Below are 21,270 nucleotides of genomic sequence, written 5' to 3'. Positions count from 1 at the left end.
CAGCACTAGAGAGGCAGAAAAAACATAGAGCTCTGTGAATTTGAGGCCAGCCTCATCTGTACAGGACATAGTATATTTCATGTCAGGTAAGACTGAGACACCCAAGAAAATAAAACATAAAAGGAACAAGAGAAAGTTAATCATCTTAATTTCCGTAACAGACTTGGTTAAAATCTGATTGAATTGAATTGTGCATCTTTTCACCAGAAAAATAAATATCTACAAAACTGCAAAAATATTAAAATTCTATCAAAGACCCTAAGTTATGAGCTTCTGTTATAGAGAGAAGAGGCTACAGCTGCATTCATAAGAAGTCCTGGATTTAATCCTGAGCACCACAAAAATAGGAGAAAAATGTCACATTTATGGCAGAGCAAAACAGTCTTTACTTAGAAAGGTGAGTGTTCTTATCTACATTTTTGGAAAATTTAAAAGATAAAAAGTTTCACACTTAGAAAAAAACTATTTTTAAAATATTTAGCCAAGGGGGGCTGGAGAGATGGCTCAGCAGTTAAGAGCACTGACTACTCTTCCAGAGGTTCTGAGTTCAAATCCCAGCGACCATGTGATGGCTCACAACCATCTGTAATGAGATATGATGCCTTCTTCTGGTGTGTCTGAAGACCGCTATTGTGTACTTAATATATAATAAATTAATAAATCTTTTAAAATATTTAACCAAACTGGATATAGTCAAATTCTGCCAATTAAAAAATGGAGGACTGGCTATGTAGTTCAAGAGTATTTCTCTTAGCATGTTGAGGGCCTTCCATCCATCCCAAGACTGCAACAAACATTTTAAATGAAATTAATTATAAACATAGGAATGAGGAGAAGGTATTTTCAAAATATAGGTGAGAATGTCTTTGCTATCTGTCATGCCACTAACTGGCAGGGTTCATCTGTCTGATGTGCATCCTTGATATAGCAAGACTGTTTCAGCCAAGGTTGTTTGAGAACCTCAAACAAGCTCTTACACATAGGTAAGTAGATAAGAAATACAGTATGAGGAGACAGGCAGTGAAGTAACCAGACCTACAAATATGGCTCCTTCCAGTAACCATTTTACCACTCCTTCTCATCTGAGGAACAACAGGACAAGAAGGAGTTTCTAGATCTTAGGAAGTTGGACAAACTGGGAAAAATAATGTTTTACCAAACAGACATATATTATAGAAGTAATTCAGCTGCATATATATATAAATGATAAAGCAGAATGACACACAAGTGTTATAATAAGTATACACTGTTGAAGGGGAGGAAAGAGTTTATTTGGCTTACATAAATAATGCAGTTAACTATCCATTGAGGAAAGCCAAGGCAAGAACTCAACTAGGTTGTAACTTGGGAGCAGGCCATGGAGGGGTGCTGCTTTCTGGCTTGTTCCTTATGGCTTGCTTAGCCAGCTTTCTTATAGAACCCAGGACTGTCCAAGGGTGGCTCTACTCACTATGAGCTTGGCTATCACACATCAATCAGTAATTTAAAAATCAGTAATTGTCTACAGCCTGGTCTTATGGAGGCATTTTCTCAATGTAAGCTCCCTCCTCTCTGATCAATCTAGCTTGTATCAAGTTAACATAAAACTATCCAACACAGTGAGTGTCCAGTACTCTTAAAAGTCAAAGAGATGATTCTAATTGATGGGTGGAATTAAATCTGATCTTTGATTTTCTTTTGTTTTTTTAAATGAGTAAATAGCAAATCATTCAGAGAGGAACAAAAAGCACTAATAAACTTAATATATTACAGACATGATTAACAAAAAATTAATTTGTTATATAATGAAGAAAAGAGACTGAGAAACTCATTCCTCTGGGGGAAAATGGCAAGATCTGTAAAACCCTGGAGAATTGTAAGAGCGCTGACTTCTCTAAAGAGGAATGAATACATCAAATAACAATTTAGGAAAGCAAATTACACATATTTCAGAGTAGTTTACTTGACAAGCTTTTCCATTGGTGTTTAGTGACATGCCAGTGATGGAAAAAGGAAAAATGTCTTCAGCCCTACAAAGGATAACAGATGGAAATCTCTAACACAAGGAGGGAAACTACACCCTAGAAAAAGCAATAAAGTAATCTTCTTGTAACAAACCCAAAAGAGGATAGCCACATAAACATAATTCCACCTCTAACAACAAAAATAACAAAAAAGTTTAAAAGCAGGACAGCAAAAGCTAGTGAGCCAGCTAAGTGGGTAAAGATGTCTGTGCTCGGTCTGAAGCCCTGAGATTAATTTTAGTATGTACATGCTGGAAGGGAAGAACCAGCTCCCGTTAGTTATCTTCTGACCTACACATGTATGTCATGGCATGTGCATCTCTTCCTCAGTGCATGCGCACACACATTAAAAAATCAGGAAAGCTGTCTGAATTAACATAGAATAATGATGCATATTAACTAAAGGAAGAAAGGCATACTGTGATTGACCTTTGAGGACTATCTGGGTCACCACAAAAGCTCTGGGAACACAGCTCTACTAGAGCCCTGTCATACCACATTTTGTTTTCAGAGCTGTCTTTCCTTTCTATCAGTTCATGGCAAGGCAGTCAATAAAGTTTACTGATTTAAAGCATGAATCATTAGGAACTAAAAAAGGATAAAAAGAACAAGCCTAAACAGGTAGCACACTAAGGAGTTGCCTTGGTCCACTATTTAACCTAGAATAAAGCATGAGTCTATTTGGAGAAATACTAGGAGAACACCCAGATAAAAGCCCAAGAGTGGACAGTGGGAGCTGCGTTATTCCCAACCGTCCAGCTCCCTTAAAGAAGAGAGGTGCTTTATTTGGACAGGGACAGAAATCAAGTAAGGGATGAAGATGACAGTGTGGTCACACTGAATTCAGAGGTATACCTCTAATTTTGTAAAGATGCACAACTCTGGACCCTGGTGACTAATTAACAGCTTGCCAGGAGCTCCCTGATGAAGCTAATTAAATAGTTTAAGGACAGTGGACCAATTTAAAGCAGTTTGCTAACAGTGTTACAGGAATGTTAAATAAATAATAATAGTAATAAAGACATAATTAATGGCACATAAGCCAGGGAGCTAAGGGATTCAAGTCTTAATCTTAGCCAATTTCCTTTGTGAGCTTTAGTGAGCAATTTATGCTACTAATTAGTATGAATAAATAGCATTATGGAGTGGAGGTTAGTATTATGAACCCTAGCAATTGAAGAATGAAGTTGAAGTTGGCTACTAAATATAACTGGCAATGAACAAATGACTCCATTTTTACTGTATACTTGATCAATAATATTTCATATCTGTAGAACAAGCCATTCATTCTGTATCACAATCATATAAAATACATTAAACAAAGGTGTTTGAGCTTTTACAAATAATGGTTAAATCTAAGTCACCATGACACTACCTAAACTTTGTATTAGCGTAAAACTGTGATTGTTTTATAAGTAGTACATGATGCCTCCTCCCTACTAATAACAATGCAATAAAATGACTCCTTTGTTGTTATGGGCTTTTCAGTTTTCAAAGCACTTTCACAAATATTAGTTGAAGTAGCCTTACCTATAATCTGACCACTCTTTGTACATGCATATTATGAGTTAATATTACAGGAAACAGTATCACCTTCCCACTGCTCATAACATATCAACTGGAGCAAAATGATCTTTCCACTCTTTATCATCCCATAAAACAATCCCCAAAAGAAAAGCAACTAAGAATAATTAAGAGAGATGATTTTGAGGCAACTGGTCCATGATTCTTTTTGGGGCGGTGATTGGGTTTTTGAGATGGGATATTATGTAGTCTTGCTGGTCTCAAATTCATTAGTAGCCAAGGACGACTTTAGACTTCTCACTCTCCTGTCTCTACCTCTCAAGTGCTGGGATCACAGGCATGTACCATGATTTCCAGTCATAACCCACAACTTTTTAACTGGATTCAACACTCCCCATAGTGTTGGAAGCAGAGCAGCTCTTCAGGACAGTAAGTTGATGCCCTTTGTTTTTGCTTCAAGACAGAATGACTGAAGTGTAAATGGGAGCTGAGCTGCAGATGTAGCTTGGTTGGTAGCATGCTTGCTTAGCATGCAAGAGGCCATGGGTCCCATCCCAGAGCCTCAAAAACAACAACAAAGAAATATAAATATATGGGAGCCAGGCACACGACTTTAATCCCAGCCTTCAGAGGGCAAAGGCAGGTAAGGGGCTACATAAGAGACTGTCTCAAGAAACCAAAAACAAACAAAAACTCCTTTGTAATAAGCAAAGGCCTAAAGTGTAATAAATGCTCAGAGGAATAATTACCATGATTATCACTAAAGGAAGAACATTCTTCTCAAACTTTCAGAGTTCAGGAGCTAAAGGAAAGAAATCACTTCAAGACCAACTTCTTCATGAGACCCTGCCTCAATAAAATACGTTATATCACATTAACATAAGAATATTTTTTCCTCATTATCTCTCTAAAAATTAGAACTTGGGGCTGGAGAGATGGCTTAGCAATTAAGAACACTGAATGCTTTAACCAGGGACCCCAGGTTCAATTCCCAACACCCACATGGCAGTTCACAACTGTCTGTAACTCCATTTCCAGAGGACCCAACACACTCACATACACATACATGCAGGCAAAATACCAAAGCACATAAAATAAAAATAAACAAAAATTTAAATAAAAATAAGAATCAGAACCTGGGTTGTGTAAACATAAAGTTTAAAAGCAGTGCTTGGCTACTACCCAACCTTGAAGGATAAGCAGGTATACTGCTCTCCAGGGTATTGCTGCTTTGGCCAAGTATGGTCTGGCTCTACAAGTGTGGTCAGTTGTCCCCCAAAGTGTATGCACTGCAGGCACTAAGAAACTCAAATCTCAAGAAAGCTGTTAGAAAGGGGAAGGAGAAAGGCAAAATTAGGTGCCTTATAACACTCATAACGAACTAAAAAATAACTACTAGAGCTACAAAAAAAAAAAAAAAACTTAATGTTTTCCTCATAAAGTCACAGATCAGTTCCCATGAGAACTTTAAATGAAAGCTTACTTTTATTTAACTTGTAATTCAAATAGAAATATTTTCACTAATGTCATTTCAACTATCTGTTCCAATTATCAAAATGTAGCTGACAGGATGAGACATGTGTGTCTAGTTAAAAGCACCTAAAGTGTACACATAACTAGAGTATTAAAAGTAAAACTATTTTGTTAAGATTTGGGTTTTTATTTTTAGTTTCTTTTTAATTTTATTGAATGTTTTGTTTGCATGTATGTATGTGTACCACATGCATGCTTGATGCTCACAGAGGGCAAAAGAGGGAGTCAGATCCCTAGAACTAAAATAACAGATAGTTGTGAGCCATCATGTGGGTACTAGGAACTGGACTTCCGTCCTCTGTAAGAGCAGGCAGTATGTTCTTAACTGCTCAGCCATCTTTCCAGTCTTAAAAGTAAAATTCTCAAACCACCTTAATTATAATGATCAAATTATTAATAAAACTGATAAAATGTTGTATGTTATTAAATACAAAACCAAACAAATTAACAGGAGCTAGTGATGCTTCTCGTGGTGAGATACTTGTTAAGTATATGCAAAACCTAGGGTTCCATCTCTAGTACCACAAAAAGTAATAATAGCATCTGCCTAGCATGTATGCCACTACAATTTGCATGCCCAACACCAAAAGCAAACTCACTAAAATTTACATTTTTACAATTAACCAAAAAAAAAAAAAAAAAAAAATGTTCACTGACTAATATTTTTAAGACAACCACAGAGGATAAAAATAGAAGCACACCAGCTTTCAGATCATTTTGGTCTCTTTAAAATAAATACAGATTATTCATTAAGTCAAAGGAAAGAAGAATTTATTAAACCCACAATCATCAAAAGTTCCTAAACTGAGGCTGGCAAGACTAATCTACTCAGTGAATAAATGAGCTTGTTACCAAGTGTGACAATCCGAGTCCAGTCTCCAGAACCTGCATAGTGGAAGAGAATAACCAACTCCAACAAGTTGTTCTCTGATACACACACACACACACACACACACACACACACACACACACACACACACGAATGTACATACATACATGTGTGCCCACAATAAAGTTGGATCCTGATATAGCTGTCTCCTGAGAGGCTCTGCCAGAGCCTGACAAATACAGAGGTGGATGCTCTCGGCCAACCACCACTGGACTGAGAACAGGGTCTCCAATGGAGGAGTTAGAGAAAAAACTGAAGATTTGTAACCCCACAGGAAGAACAACAATATTAACCAACCATACCCCCCAGAGCTCCCTGAGACTAAATCACCAACCAAAGAGTACACACAGGGGACCCATGACTCCAGCTGCACATGTGGCAGAGAATGGCTTTACTGAGCATCAACGGAAGGAGAGGCCCGTGGTCCTGTGAAGGGCCTTGATGTCCCACTGTAGGGGAATGCCAGGGCAGGGAGGTGGGAGGAGGTGGGTGAGTACTCTCATGGAGGCAAGGGGAGGGGGAATGGGATAGGGGGATTCCAGAGGGGAAATTGGGAAAGGGAATAATATTTGAAATGTAAGTAAAGAAAATATACAATAAAAAAAGAATACTTAAAAAAAAAGACTTAAGTTCCTAAAACATACTGATCTTGACATATAGAGAAAAATATTACTATATTACTAACAGGAAAAAACATTTATGGTACATTCCTTATCTAAATTATATGGGAACAAATCCTCTTTAATATCTGAGAAACATGTGCCCCAGATGTACAGAGAATAGTCAGAAAAGCTACAATTACCTGAATATCATGCCCATTCTTGCATCTATCCTATTTTATTGATTCAGTGGAATAGTCAGATAAAGTGTAGGATGAAGTATTAATACATGAGCACTTACACTGAAACATGAGTGTCTGGGGCTGGAGAGATGGCTCAGAGGTTAAGAACATGTACTGCTCTTTCAGAGGACCTGAGTTCAGTTCTCAACACCTCTGTTGGGCAACTCATCACCAGCATCAGATCTGACTTCTTCCTCAAACTTTGCACGTACCCACACACATGTGGCATACATACACATAGAAACATAGACATAATTGAAAAATAAACTATCTTTAAAAACCTACTGTTTCTCTGAAAATCAAACTTAAGTGGGTATCCTACATTTTTATTTACTAAACCAGAAAACTCTTTCAGAATATATCTATTTTAGAAAAAACCAAACTCATTGACAGAAAGAGATTTAGTCTCAGTGAAGTTAGGTAATTGTTTACCTTGTAGAAACTTTTTGAAGTCCAAGCCACCATAAACACTTCCTGTAGAAGCAACTGTAAGTAAAAACAAAAAACAACAACAAAAAAAAAACAATGTAAGACAATTACAAAGATTTGACTTTAAACAAATCAGTGGGTCTCTGAAAACATTGCTTTTAGATAGAGAATATTAAAGGAAGATCTTGTTAATGAGTTCAGTATAAACAGAGGGCAGAAGAGGTATTTTAAGGTACAATGACTATGTGGGGGTTGGCAATGCCACAGGCAGTTCTCCTCACCTATAATCAACTATATAATTGATTATAATCAACACAAGGGCTGTTCCTTTAGATGCTATTCTATATGAAAGACCATGACTTTCCAAACTGCAACTATTGACCAGAGTACATGATGCCAGTAACTAATGTTGAATTTAAGGCTTAATTAAAATATTGAACCTTCTTTGAACTAATTTCACTGTGAAACAGAAGACATTTCGCCAGTCAATTGGGTTAAGAATTACTTGTACCTAAATTTCAAAGAAGAGACAATGTTTTGTTCTCTTTTAAAATTGAATTTAACTAGAACTTCCCTTCTCTTTTCAGCATCACAGAGGCTGGCCCTCCCTAACCTTGATGCAGGGAGAAGCTTAGTGAATCTAAACACAGAGCAGCGATAACTAACACTCATCTCTTCTTTGCTTCAGAAATGTTAGCTGTTAGGTCTTTACCCATCAAGGTGGAAGATCTGACCATTCTAAAAGCAAAGACATAACAAGACTGATATTGAACAAAATTGAGGTTTCCTCAACAAAGAGTTGGAAAAAAACTGGAAGAAAATAGAAAACACAAAAATAAGGGAGAAAATTTAGAAAAGTAAATTCCACAAACCTACAATCTAAATAATAGAAACTTCTATAGAAGACTGAAAGCAAAATTTACCACACCCAAAGAACCTGAGTTACATGACAAAGGCTGAGCACCAGGCGCAATGGAAAGAAAATGACCTGCAACAAGGTATAGCACTGTGGATTGTTAGAACAGAGCAGGGACTGCTGAATTTTCTAGACAGATAACAGGTACCAAAGTTAAATCAGGATCAGATAAATTATCTAAACAGTCCCAAAACCCCTAAAAAAGAGAAGCAGCATTAAAAATCTCCCAACCAAAAAAAGTCCAGGACCAGATGGATTTAATACAGAATTCTATCAGACCTTCAAAGAAGATCTAATACCATTACTCTTCAAACTATTCCACAAAATAGAAACAGAAGGAACACTACCCAATTCATTCTATGAAGCCACCATTACCCTTATACCTAAACCACACAAAGACCCAACAAAGAAAACTTCAGACCAATCTCCCTTATGAACACCAATGCAAAAATACTCAATAAAATTCTCACAAACTGAATCCAACAACACCTCAAAATGATCATCCATCATGATCAAATAGGCTTCAACCCAGGGATGCAGGGATGGTTCAATACACAGAAATCCATCAACTTAATCTACTATATAAACAAACTCAAAGGGAAAAAAGAAAACACATGATCATCTCATTTAACACCCCTTCACATTAAAAGTCTTGGAAAGATCAGGCATTCAAAGTTCATACCTAAACATAGTAAAATATGCAGCAAACCAGTAGCCAACATCTAACTAAATGGAGACTTGAAGCAATCCTACTAAAATCAGGGACTAGACAAGGATGCCCACTCTTTCCCTACCTATTCAATATGGTACTTGAAGTCCTAGACAGAGCAATTAGACAATAAAAAGAGGTCAGAGAGATACAAATTGGAAAGGAAGAAGTCAAAATATTACTATTTACAGATGATATGATAGTATACTTAAGTGACCCCAAAAATTCCGCTAGAGAACTCCTACACCTGATAAACAACCTCAGTAAAGTGGCTGGATACAAAATTAACTCAAATAAATCAGTAGCCTTCCTCTACTCAAAGGATAAACAGACTGAGAAAAAAATTAGGGAAACAACACCCTTCACAATAGTCATAAATAATATAAAATACCTTGGTGTGACTCTAACCAAGCAAGTGAAAGATCTGTATGACAAAAACTTCAAGTCTCTGAAGAAAAAAATCGAAGAAGATCTCAGAAGATGGAAAGATATCCCATATTCATGGATTGGCAGGATTGATATAGTAAAATTGGCCATCTTGTCAAAAGCAATCTACAGATTCAATGCAATCCCCATCAAATTTTCAACTCAATTCTTCACAGAGTTGGAAAAATCAATTTGCAAATTCATTTGTAATAACAAAAAACCCAGGATATCAAAAACCATTCTCAACAATAAAAGAATTTCTGTGGGAATCACAATCCCCACCCTTAAACTGCATTACAGAGAAATAGTGATAAAAACTGTATGGTATTGGTACAGAGACTGGCGCGTAGATCAATGGAATAGAATTGAAGACCCAGAAAAGAACCTACACACCTATGGTCACTTGATCTTTTGACAAGGGAGCTAAAACCATCCAGTGGAAAAAAAGACAGCATTCTTCTCTTCCAAAGCACAATTAGATTACATTTTATAGGCTCCTTTTCAAATGCAGAACAATTGTGATGGTAAGACTAAGTCTAGGCTAAAAGAATGGGAACAGAAATAATCTATGTAATTTCCAAACCTATTCTTAAAAGTATTTGAATTATAAACCTTGTACTCTTCCCCCATTCTTAGCTGAATGGGTAGATATTAGAGGGTCTAGAGAAACATGAAGCCAGAAGACTGAAATATCTTGTATTCTACATTAAAACAAAGAATGCACACACACACACACACACACACACACACACACACACATGCACACACCCTCTGGTGGTAAAATAAAGGAAAAACAAACGTTTAATGTGTTAACTCATTGAAATTTCAAAATTATTTATTATATCTAATAAAACAAATGTTTAAAAAAGTATTATATAAGTTTACAGGGAGAAAAAGAAAAGTAGGTCATGTAAAGGATAATTATAAAGACTTCAGAATTTCCAATAGCAACCGCTGAATTAAACAGGTATGGAGTGAAGACATTTTCAGAAATACAAAATCTCAAGAAATTTACCTTCCCAACCCTCTTTTTCAGGAAGCTGCTAAAACCCAACAGCCATCACAACAGTGAGTAAGCCAAGAAATAAAGAAATTGGGACTCAGAAAACAAAATCTAACACAAGAGAAAAATAAAGCAAGACACACTCTGATTAATGATGGAGAGAAGGCCTCAAAATAAAGAGTTATATGTCAGATACAGAAAGTACCAAACCTGGAACATGATGGAGGCCAGCATGGTGGCTTATCCCCATAACTACCACTCAGAAGGCTACGGCAATAGTACTGCTATGAGCTCAGGGGCAATCTGGGCTACACAGTGACACCCTGTCTTAGAAAATCAAAAGAAGAGATTGATGCTATAGCTTAGTTAGTAGAATGCCTAGTACAAACAACAACTGTGGACCCCCAGCAGCACAGGAGGAGGAGCCCAAGTTTAGGGTTATCCTTGGCTATATGTTGAGTCAGAAGTCAACCTGAACCAGACAAGACACTTTCCTCAAAAGCCAATAATAACAGCTAAGTGGTGGTGGTGGTGGATGCCTTTAATCCCAGCACTCAAGAGACAAGTAGATCTCTGAGTTCAATGCTAGCTTGGTCTACAGAGTGAGTTCCAATACAGCCAAGGTACATAGGGAAACCCTGTCTCAAAAAACAAAACAAACAAACAAAAGCCAGTAAGAATGATGCCTGTTTAGAAATGTAAGGGGCTAGAGAGATGGCTCAGCATCTAGTGCTTAGGGCTCTTACAAAGAAGCAGAGTTCAGTCCCCAGAACCCAAATGGGCAGTTCACAACTTCTACAATTTGAGCTCCAGAAGGCTCCAGCACCTCTAGCCTCCCTAGGCATGACATTCACATGTACATTCCTTCACACAGAAGCAAACATGAAATTGAAAATACACATTTTTAATGGAAAAGATAATACATTACAAATAAATGTAGAAACAGGTAATTAAAAGCAATAAATATAGTTAAAAGTGTTAGTCTTTTGGAGGAAATAAGTCAGGGGGCTGGACCATCATATAGCCCTTTTGGGGTATCTGTGTATCTATACTGTACATCTGGGTATGTTTTCAAGAAATTGTGTGCATGCATTGTGTGGAGGCCAGAAGTTGACATTGCATTTCTTCCTTGTTTCTCTACCTTATCTTTCCCTTCTTCTCATGTGTATATGGTATTTGAGCATGTGTATATGTATGTGTATGTGTGTGCATGTGCGTGAAGGACCAAGACTGATGTTAGGAATCTTCCTCAATTGCTCTTCCATTTTATTCTAAGAAGTAGGGTCTTTTGAACCCAGAGCTCACCTATATTGCTAGTCTCGCTAACCAGTTTCCTTCTGGCACTCCTAGTCTCTGCCTTCCAAGGCTCAAATTATAAGCAGTTCACCACACCCATCCAGCATCTAGGTAAGTTCTGGATATGGGCACTCTCAGCCTAGGCTGATCTGGCCCTCATTATATAAACCAGGCTGACCTCAAATCCAAAGCAGTCCTCCTTCCTCAGCCTCCCAAGTGTTGTGACCCACCATGCCTGGACTGAGTTATTGCACCATTAAATTTCTGTGCCTATATAACTGATAAAATCTAAAAACAAAGAAAGTCTGTGTGTTTCAAAAGTTAATGAAGTAAAATTCAACATGCTGACACAAAACACTGACCACTTTTACTAAAGAGCACATGAGACTATAATATAGCAATTCTGTTTCTTTTTTTCTTTTTTTTTTTTTTTTTTTTTTTTTTTTTTTTTCTTTTAAAAGTGTTTTTCCAGACAGAGTTTCTCTGCATAGCACTGGCTGTCTTGGAACTCACTCTATAGACCAGGTTGGCCTAGATCTTCAGAGAGAAGTTTCTACCCCACAAATGCTGGGATTAAAGGTATGTGCCACTGTTTCCTTAAAAAGCCAGTAACTGTGTACACATCCACAGAAAAATCTAGAATATAGACTGAATGTTAATAATTGTTTCGAGGAGTCATGTAACTAGAAGCCTCACTCCCTAATATGCTTCTATAATGACACTATGTCAAGTGTATATGTCCCCTTTTTCCTTGATAGATCACAAGCATAGCTACATGAAGATGCAAATGACATCTATGCCAGACATGCTGAAGAAATCCATTATGCTCAAAATGCCCATGAAATTTGGTTTCTGGATACAAATGAATATACATCATTCATCATTTTTCTCTTCTTTTTACCCCTTTTAATTTTTGCCTTTTTTTTTTTGCAATTGCCAAAGTCTAAACATGAAAAAAAGGTAAAATCAATATAATTTTGTTGTAAAAAAGATAAAACTAAAGGCAAAAGTAAAGTTGTTTTGAGCAATTTTAAAGAAAGCCATATATTCTCACAATAAGAATAATCCTATTTTTCTTCCCTATATTGTATACTTACAAATCTATTACTGAAGACCTGCTAAAGTCATTTCACTTTATGGCTACACTAGCACTAGAAATGAGACTGTGGCAAACAGAAAATTTTATACAAACTATAATATGCATCACAGCAAAACAAAAGAGATAATTTACTTACTAGTTATTATACAATGTAGAGAATTTGGCAGGTGCTTAGAACATAATGCTTCTATGGAAATCACTAGCTGCCCATCTAGCAATGCTCTCTTTGATATTCTTGCTTTACACTTCCAGTGAATAATTAAATATCTTAAAATCTGAAAAGAGTACAAGTCAAATAAAACATAATTTTAAAAATCATGGTCCTAACAAATGTGTATAATACAGTTAAAATTATATTATCCAACACTGTATTCCTGCTTATGAAATGACAGATTTACATTTGCTCAGATCATAGCATTGAAACACAAAAATACGTAAGTAGACAGAAATTTTAACATAATGCACATTAAGACAGGAAATTATGACAATAAGTTGCTGGGTAAGTTCACCCAGAAATGAAAATTAAAAAAAAATTTAACAGCAGTTTGTTTTTATTTTCTTGCCCAAATAAAATCCAGCTATAAAAAGAGTAGCATCTAGTTATGAATTATCTTTGTATTTATTAAATCAACATTTTTGAAGGTTAAAATAAGATAAATACCTAACTATGTTATATGAGAATGCTGGAAAGGGGCTGGAGAAATGGCTCTAAGGTTAAGAGCAATAGGCTGTTCTTGCAGAAGACCAGAGTTCAGTTCCTAGCACCCACAAGGTACCTCACAACTTTGCTCTATAGACCAAGCTGGCCTCAGACTCACAGATCCACCTGCCACTGCCTCCTAAATGCTGGGATTAAAGGCATGAGTTACCATACTGGCCTAAAAGACTTACTTTTATGTGTATAAGTGTTTTGTCAGTATATACATATATTACATACATATACTGACATACCACATGTTTGCTGCTCATGGAGGTCAGATGGTGCATTGCCACCAGGGCGCTGGAAATCAAACTTTGGTCCTCTATAAGGGCAACAAAACAAAAAATTCTCTTGGCTAACACCCCCTTAAAAAAAAAAAAAAAAAGGCAGGGAGTTCTGAATAAACAAACTTTGGAACTAAGATCCCAATTTGTACCAGAAATTATAAAGATGGTTTCCAGATACTTCTACAGTCTAACATCTTCCTTCACGTTATCGCCTGGTTTCCTATGCTCTCTCTCTGTTCAGATTTTTCCAGTGCCTTTATATGTAATGATGGCAGCTAGGAAAAGAATACTGACTGGCAAGTGAGTCAGAGCCCTGAGTTCCATCCCCAGTTCTGTCATCTTATAAAAATCTAATCCCCCAACTTCCTTTGACGATGACAAAGACACCAAGGACCGGGAATATTTTAAGTTATCTCAGAACCTATGATTTTGTATTCGTCTATGCAGTGTTATTTAGAAGGCCTGGAGTTAAGTGTTCCATTAGGTAATGGCTGCCAAGTTCAGCAATGGAGTGAACACATGTTGCTAGCTGGCACCAGGTGTTCATTCAATGCCATCTTCCAGAGCTAAACAGTTCCCTGTTCACATGGATAGGAGTATGTATGTATGTATGTATGTATGTATGTATTATGAGCCCTTGGATTCAACCTTTTGCACCTCACGGTGGCTGCCCCGAGGGTATATTACACCTTATCCTATAGATTGGTGCCTCCTTGTCTACCCTCTAACTCCCTGATCCACCCTTTCATGACTGCACATTTTCTTCTCACTTTTCCAAGTCCCCTCTCATCATAGGTGGGTAGGAAACGCTAAGAATCAAGTTGGCCAACCTCTGAGCCCCTTCTCAGAAACGCCTCAGATTTGGCAAACACCATAGTAGGTGACTCCAGGTTCTCAGCTTCGGGTGGTGGTGTTAACGGACATAAAGGCAAAGCCCGGAACACACCGGCTCCTCACAAAGGACCCACGAGGCTGATGGGTGGTCCTGCACCTCATACATCAGGCCTCAAGCCCTTCCCACAGTCCCAAAGAAAGCGGGACTTTATTTTCTTTTTCTTAGCCATTCATGGCATTTTCTCCTCTACCTCAGGAATCGCCAGATCCCTCCGCCCAAACTTTGAGGGTCTCTTTCTCTCCCTTCCCAGAATCACCTCGCAGACAGCCAAAGCCGTCCTCTCCATTCTGTGAGGAGAGCGGCTGCAGCTCTCAGGATTGCCAGTTGGTCACAACCTCCTCCTCAGCTCGGGCGTGGGGACAGCGCCCACGCCGGGCAGGCCCTTCCCGCCAGACCGTGCGTTCGCCCCGCCCCCAGCCCTCACGCCTGCGCACTGCGGAGCTGCCGGAGGCGGCTCGGATCCGTAGGCGGATGGGCGGAAGGACAGGTGGCGCAGCTGCCAAGGTTGGAGACGAGCCGGGAAGAGGCCGGGCGGCGGCGACTCCTGAGACTTTCCCACGGTCTCGCCAAGACGCGGCCCTCGGCCCTTTTCAGAGCTCTCTGACCGCCCTCGGCGTTTTCCAGGGCTGGTCCCTGGAAAGCTGCGGCTGCGTAGTGCAGGATTCCCAAGCTGGCTCTAGACCCCAGATGGTTTTGCCTTCTGTTCTGCGGGCGGTGCCTGGGACCAGACTCTGCTTCCCACATCTAACAGAGGGAAATATGGGTGGCCAATTAAAACTGAATTTTAGGTGAACGATCTTTTTACCCCGTATTATGTGTACCATGCAATAACATTTGGAACAGATACTAAGAAAAATTATTTTGAACTTCAAAACTGCAGGTATTATTGTATTTGGCAACTTGTCCCCAGTCTATTCCAGAAGGATCCTGGGAGCTTCTCAGCCCCCACCAGACCCTTCCTTTCCCCACGTTTGACTTCACAGAACATGTGGCTGACAAGCAGCTCTGTGTCTCTAGCTGGAAGAGAGATAGCCTTACAGGCACAGAACGGGTTTAGTGAGATGGATTTAGGCTCACAACTATCGGGAATCTGACAGATTGTTCCTCGGGCTGCCAAAAGAAGATGCTGGTTTGAGAGATTCTTGCCTGGCAACGAGTTACCCAAGGAGAAGGGTGGAACAGGGCGTTGGCCGCTTTCCTTTAGAGAAAATTCTTCCTCTGCAGAAACTGGGATTAGGCAGAACAGGCTGTGGTGCTGGCAGACTGCCTGCCCAGTACACAACCTTGGTGCTCCTTTAAAGAACATGTCTCTTGGGACCCGAAGCACATCCCTTTGTAGTGCACTCAAAGCTCTCACTCCTGGTCCCCATCTTAGGTATTCACAACTAGACATACTGGAGAGGTGGCTTTTACTTCTGGACTATTCATTTTAATCATCAGAATTGATTTTTTTTTTTTTTTAAGCTAGCGTTTGGAAAGTCACTGGAGTCTTTCCCTCCTTTCCACATCTCTTTTAATATTCAATATTTCCCATTGAAAATGTCAGCTCAGCAGAAATGCTCCGCCTTGAAATACCACTGGAGACGAAGGGCGGAGGAACGATAGCTAATGGCAAAGTACTTCTGATGAGTTGGTTGCCTGGACTTCCAGCCCTCCTCCTTGGAATGAGCCTCAGGGATAAAGGTACAGGGAACACCCAACACTATTCTGTATGTAGGCATATACCTAACAAAGGTAGCTGGGGAGAAAGTGCTCTCACTACTGAATCTAGACCAAAGTTGGGGGAAGCCTTTGATGATAGGGTCTACCTTCAGGACTCCCTGTCTTTTATTCTTATAATTAGGCAAGGTTTGATACATTTGCTGAGCCCTGACTCTGTGCTATAAACACTCCACTTCTTTTTAGCTCCACTTGTTAAAAGTAATCGTCTATGTAACAGGTATCATAAGCAACTAAAATGAGGCTCCAGGGACTGGCTGTTTAACACTCAGTTTATAAACGTAAAGCCAGAATCTTAAAACAAAAGCATTTTCTAAGTCCCATTCAAACTTCTCTGCAGCTACCCAGTGTCTTTCCCTCTGGATGGGATCCACCTATCAGCCTGGCAGTTCTGTAGTGTGAGATTATTGATGTTACCATAAAATGCTATCCCCATCTACAAGAGCCAAGGAACTAAGGCAAGTGATATCCTCATCTCCCACAGACCCGGGCTTCCGATGAGATTTCTTACTCATCAGTCTGTGTCTCCAACCTGTTCGGACATAGTAGGCTGTTGGATACCACATTTTGGAACCACGTCTACTCAGATTCCTTCCTCAGGCCAGTAAATGCTACAGTCAGAAGGGACTGCTGAGGGGACCACTTATCATCAATAGATTAAGGTATGTGACTTTATTAGTGACTGACTAAGGCAAGGTCACACGGTCAACAAGGTCACCTGAGAAGTCTTTGTATATAACTGTAAATATTACAGTCCTGACCTTTGGTGCCTTCCTTGACATGTTTTCATGTCAATTCTCACTGATACCTAGACTGTCTGGCTGGTTGTGTTGTCATTCCTCTGCCTATTCAGAAATTGGATTTGTGTTTCATGTCTGCTTTTGATATTGATTGTTCTGAGACACAAACCCTTGCCTGGACAGTAAAGACCCTGCTCAAAGAGTTCCAGATTGCCTCTGAAATCCCTAAAAGACAAAAAGGCAGCTTGAATGGATTCAGAATATCATAAACAATGCTGCCAGGTAGTGACATTTTAGGGACTGTTAAGGTGCCTTTACCATTTCAGTATGTTCTCTATATGTATTCCAGACACTTCTTAGATTGTTCCTTACTCTCAAGTTCCTCCTGATCATTCACATGCCTTGAAAGAAATCAACATTGGGAATTTAGGTGAGAAGTATCCCTGGAATCCCCACCTTGTTAAACTGTCATGAAAAGTGGGGGGGGGGGTTCATTTGAGGACTTACACTCCCATAGGAAGCAAGCAACTTTTTACAAGAGGCTGTTTCCCATATAGACAATGAGAAAGGGTTAACTACTACTCTCAGGTCCTAAGAAATGTCTGTCCCCCACCAGTTCCCATAACCGGGTTTCCTGAAATGGAGCAGGTCCCAGGTGCCTCTCCACTAATCACATCCTTACAAATGGGGACAGGAGCTCAGATTAGCTCATTCCTTCACCTTCTTGAGGCCTTCTCCACCTGGAGCATAGAATCTGGGGCAACCTCACCACTGACTTCCCATCAGGGGTCAGGTAGGGATGCTCCCTCAGAGGGATAGGTTAGGGAGCACCAGCGGTCACAGCAGTGCTGACTTCCATACCAGTTCATGGCTTTGGAATCTGCTCTAAGATTTTCAGGCAAAGGGCAATACATAACTAAAATAGTCTCCTCTTGGCCCCCATTCCCTATGCTTTTCTTCCTCTTCTTACCATGACTGGCTGTGGTACAGTATGGCTTCCTGTCTTTCCCGGCTGAGTCACCCTTCACACAGTCTGATTTCTCATGCAGCAGTAGCAGGTAACAGGCCAGCTGGGAGATTTCAGGCCTTTGCTTTTTTTATCAATTCTCCTTTGCTGGAAAAACAAAAACAAAACAAACAAACAAACAAAAAACAAAACAAAACCTACAAAATCACAATGGCACAAAAGGTTCCTCCCTCCACAATTGGCATTTTACCTCCTCTGTAAACAGAGCTGGATTTGCCCTGCCAGCTGATACACACTGGAAAGGAAGCTGGCTTTGTGGCCAAGCCTGTGGAAATAGCTGGGTAATCTGGTCCCATGCAAGCCTATTGGTCTAAAGGTAAAACAATGAGCTAGATTTGGAAGACAAGTAGGCAAATAGGGACGAAGATTCATCTTCTAGGAGTCTCATTAAAAAGATGTTGGTGCCTTAAATTCAGTCTTGGGTCAGTCTTTGAGGCCAGCATTCCAAAACATTTGAGCAGGAACTCGGGCCCACACAATCTAAAGTCGATAAGTTGGAACATAGCTGAGCTGATTTTTCACCCACTCTAAGAGTGACTTGATTTCCTCCTCTCTGGCTTTCACGGCTGTCTTCTCCCTTCCCAGCTGTCATTTTCACAAGTTGAGAAGAGGTCACAGGATCAAAACCCTGAAGGGTCTGGATGGCTACCTCCTCTCCATCTCACCACTTACTTCAGATGTTAGGTTCTAATTTCCCACAATTAAAATTGGAATATGTCCAAGGAATATAGTTAAAATAGCATCTATGACCAATGTGAGAGTTAAGATGTTCAAATTACAAACAACTTTAGAGGCCATTCAGTCCAGTATTTCCTAGCCAGAGAAGCAATGTTTGCTCTAATTCCTTCCCTCCTCTGGGCATCCACACTTTCCTGTCTATTCCTGGTATCCAAGGCAGAGGATCCGCTAGCTTGTACAGTGCACTTGAGATTGGGAAACACTTGACCTACTATATGTCCCCATTTCCTACAATAGTTAAGCCATCCCTCACTCAGGTTGATATCTAGTATCTACTTGAATGTCTTATGTTAGGAATTTGCCACCAAAAACTTTGGAAAACAGTGGTTTGGAAGTGTTTTTCCATCATAGGAGCTACCATCTTTCCCCATTTCCCTAGCCCCATGTCTTCCACTCATTAGTCACAGATCTGTCCTTTGAAATCACAGAGAATCCATCTAATCCCTTCATAAAAGGCCCTGGGGAATACTTGGGGTGGTTATTGTTAACCTGTCACAGTGGTTCAGACCTGGCCCGAATGATTGTATTATAGATGGCCTGAGCTTGGCACACATGTGGCATCCCTAAAACATTGTATAAACCAGTTTTGTGTGAATCAAATCATTTTAGACAGAGAAGTTGACTCCTTTAAAAACCCTGTTATCAGTTCTTTCATAAACGGAAGTGGGGGCTGGGCACTGAATGGGGCTTCGTACATGCTGGGCAAGCACTCTACCCCTGAGCTGCATCCTGCTCATTTCACTTTTTATTTTTGAAACAAGCTCTGTCTTACTAAGTTCCCCGGGCCGGCCATGAGCCTCTTGTCTAACCTCAGTCTCCCAAGCAGCTGGTCTTACAGTCTTGAGATCCACCAGGGTATACCTGGACAGTCTTTATCTAATACACAAACCTCCCCTATTTGCCTTTCATACAAATCTAAATTTTCATATATTACTTTTTCCTTAAGGCAAATTTTGCCTCCATATGCAAAATAACAATAATAGGCAAACATTGTTGAGTATGTATCTGGCACCTGGCGTTTCATACCTGCCATGTTTTATTTGATTTCTCACCACAACATCCTTCTGTAAAGTTATCCAATTTGTTTATAGATGAGGAAACTCGGGCTCAGACAAGCTCATTTCTTTTCTAATGTCACTCAGAAAGTGATAGACCAGAGGTCACATAGGGCCTTTGAGACCACAGGCTGTTGCCCTTGCCATTGAGAAGCTTCAGATTCGGGTAGCAGAATGACTAAGTATACCACGGTGTGAGTGAATTGGGCTAAGATACTGAAGACTGACCTAAATGTTTCCAGCTTCAAAGATATACATAAAACTGACTCTTCTTGTATATGGGCACTATAGGTTTCCCAGAACAACTCACAAATTCCAGTCAGTACAGCTTAACTGAGAAGCCATCAACAACTTCCCTTCAGCTACTATTAGTAAATAGATACTGCCAAATTTATTTCCTGGATATGATTGACAGAGGACCCTTTACCCCAGTCTCTGTACTCCCAGGGGTTAATGGCATGAGCTCTTTAGAAGGAAGAAATGGTTCACTATTGACTGGTAAAAGTTGCTGGATATCATGGTTGATCCCAGCCTGTTCTTAGATGGGTCAAGATCATTCAGGTGAGCCCAGTTTTTAATGGCATTTAGGTTTTCGAGTTAAAAATAGTTTGGCAGGGATGGAACATAATAAGTAAGTGCTGTTTTGAATCCAAAGTGGGCAGAGATAGATGGATATAATATCTCAGTGTCCTCTACTTCCATTTAGTCAATACCAGCATGAACTCAAAGCATTGCTTAGAGCAGAACACAGCCTTGGGGTTCCTAGGACCCCAAACTTCACTACTTAGTTTTTTTTAAAAAGCTTAAGGTGGGACTCTTTTCAGTCCTTTGTGCCCTTTGGCAACTCCCCCTATCTATCAAAAGAGCACATTGGACTAAAACATTCATTACCTGCAAACTTGCTTTCCAACACATGTTGATCCTTTGCAAATTGTGTCTGAAGCTGGCAAGCTGGCATCCTGGTATATGCTAGTCACAGTTAATTAAGCCTATTCTCTGAAGGTGTGTGCTCCCCTGGGAACTCACCTTCCTGACCTTTCCTTGGGCAGCAGGCTTGTTTAGAATCTCAAATCAAAGACTCATGAGGGAAAGAATGTAATTTTCTTTATTTCTCAGCCCCCATGTCTATGAATGGCAGAAAAAGAATGAAGCTGACAAAATCAAGACAACCCACAGTCTTGAGCTTTAAACTCTGTCTCTTAGGGTCCCCTCACCAGCTCCATTCTTGAGGTTTTTCTACTTGAGAGGTTCTATGTAGCTCTAGCACCAAGGAAGGAGCACGGAGGCCAAGTAGCACATTTCTGTCTTTCTTGTCGGATAAAAGTGTGGCTTCCTTCAGTTGGGCTTGACCACAGGATGGTGAGACCAATGAGTCTGCAGCTGAGATCCCTACCAGGTGGCTTCTGTGGTCTTAGTAGCTGAAGCACGGTGATGTTTCTAA

At 39.7% G+C, this 21,270-nt stretch overlaps 1 protein-coding gene across 1 annotated transcript in view; it reads right to left on the bottom strand.

Moving 5' to 3' along the window:
* The window catches only part of TOP6BL (TOP6B like initiator of meiotic double strand breaks), a gene marked incomplete at both ends in the record, with an annotated part of 68,530 nt that extends 53,694 nt beyond the window's left edge, over positions 1-14,836 (bottom strand). Inside the window, 3 exons of the mRNA XM_080912440.1 lie at positions 7,223-7,276; positions 12,805-12,943; positions 14,807-14,836. Of these exons, the coding sequence (XP_080768566.1) occupies positions 7,223-7,276; positions 12,805-12,943; positions 14,807-14,836 (223 nt within the window). The remainder of the gene's footprint in view (positions 1-7,222; positions 7,277-12,804; positions 12,944-14,806) is intronic.
* Positions 14,837-21,270: the final 6,434 nt, after the last annotated feature.

Source organism: Micromys minutus, assembly GCF_963924665.1.
Source record: "Micromys minutus genome assembly, chromosome: 2".
Classification (NCBI taxonomy): domain Eukaryota; kingdom Metazoa; phylum Chordata; class Mammalia; order Rodentia; family Muridae; genus Micromys; species Micromys minutus.
This window is presented reverse-complemented; position numbering and strand designations above follow the sequence as displayed.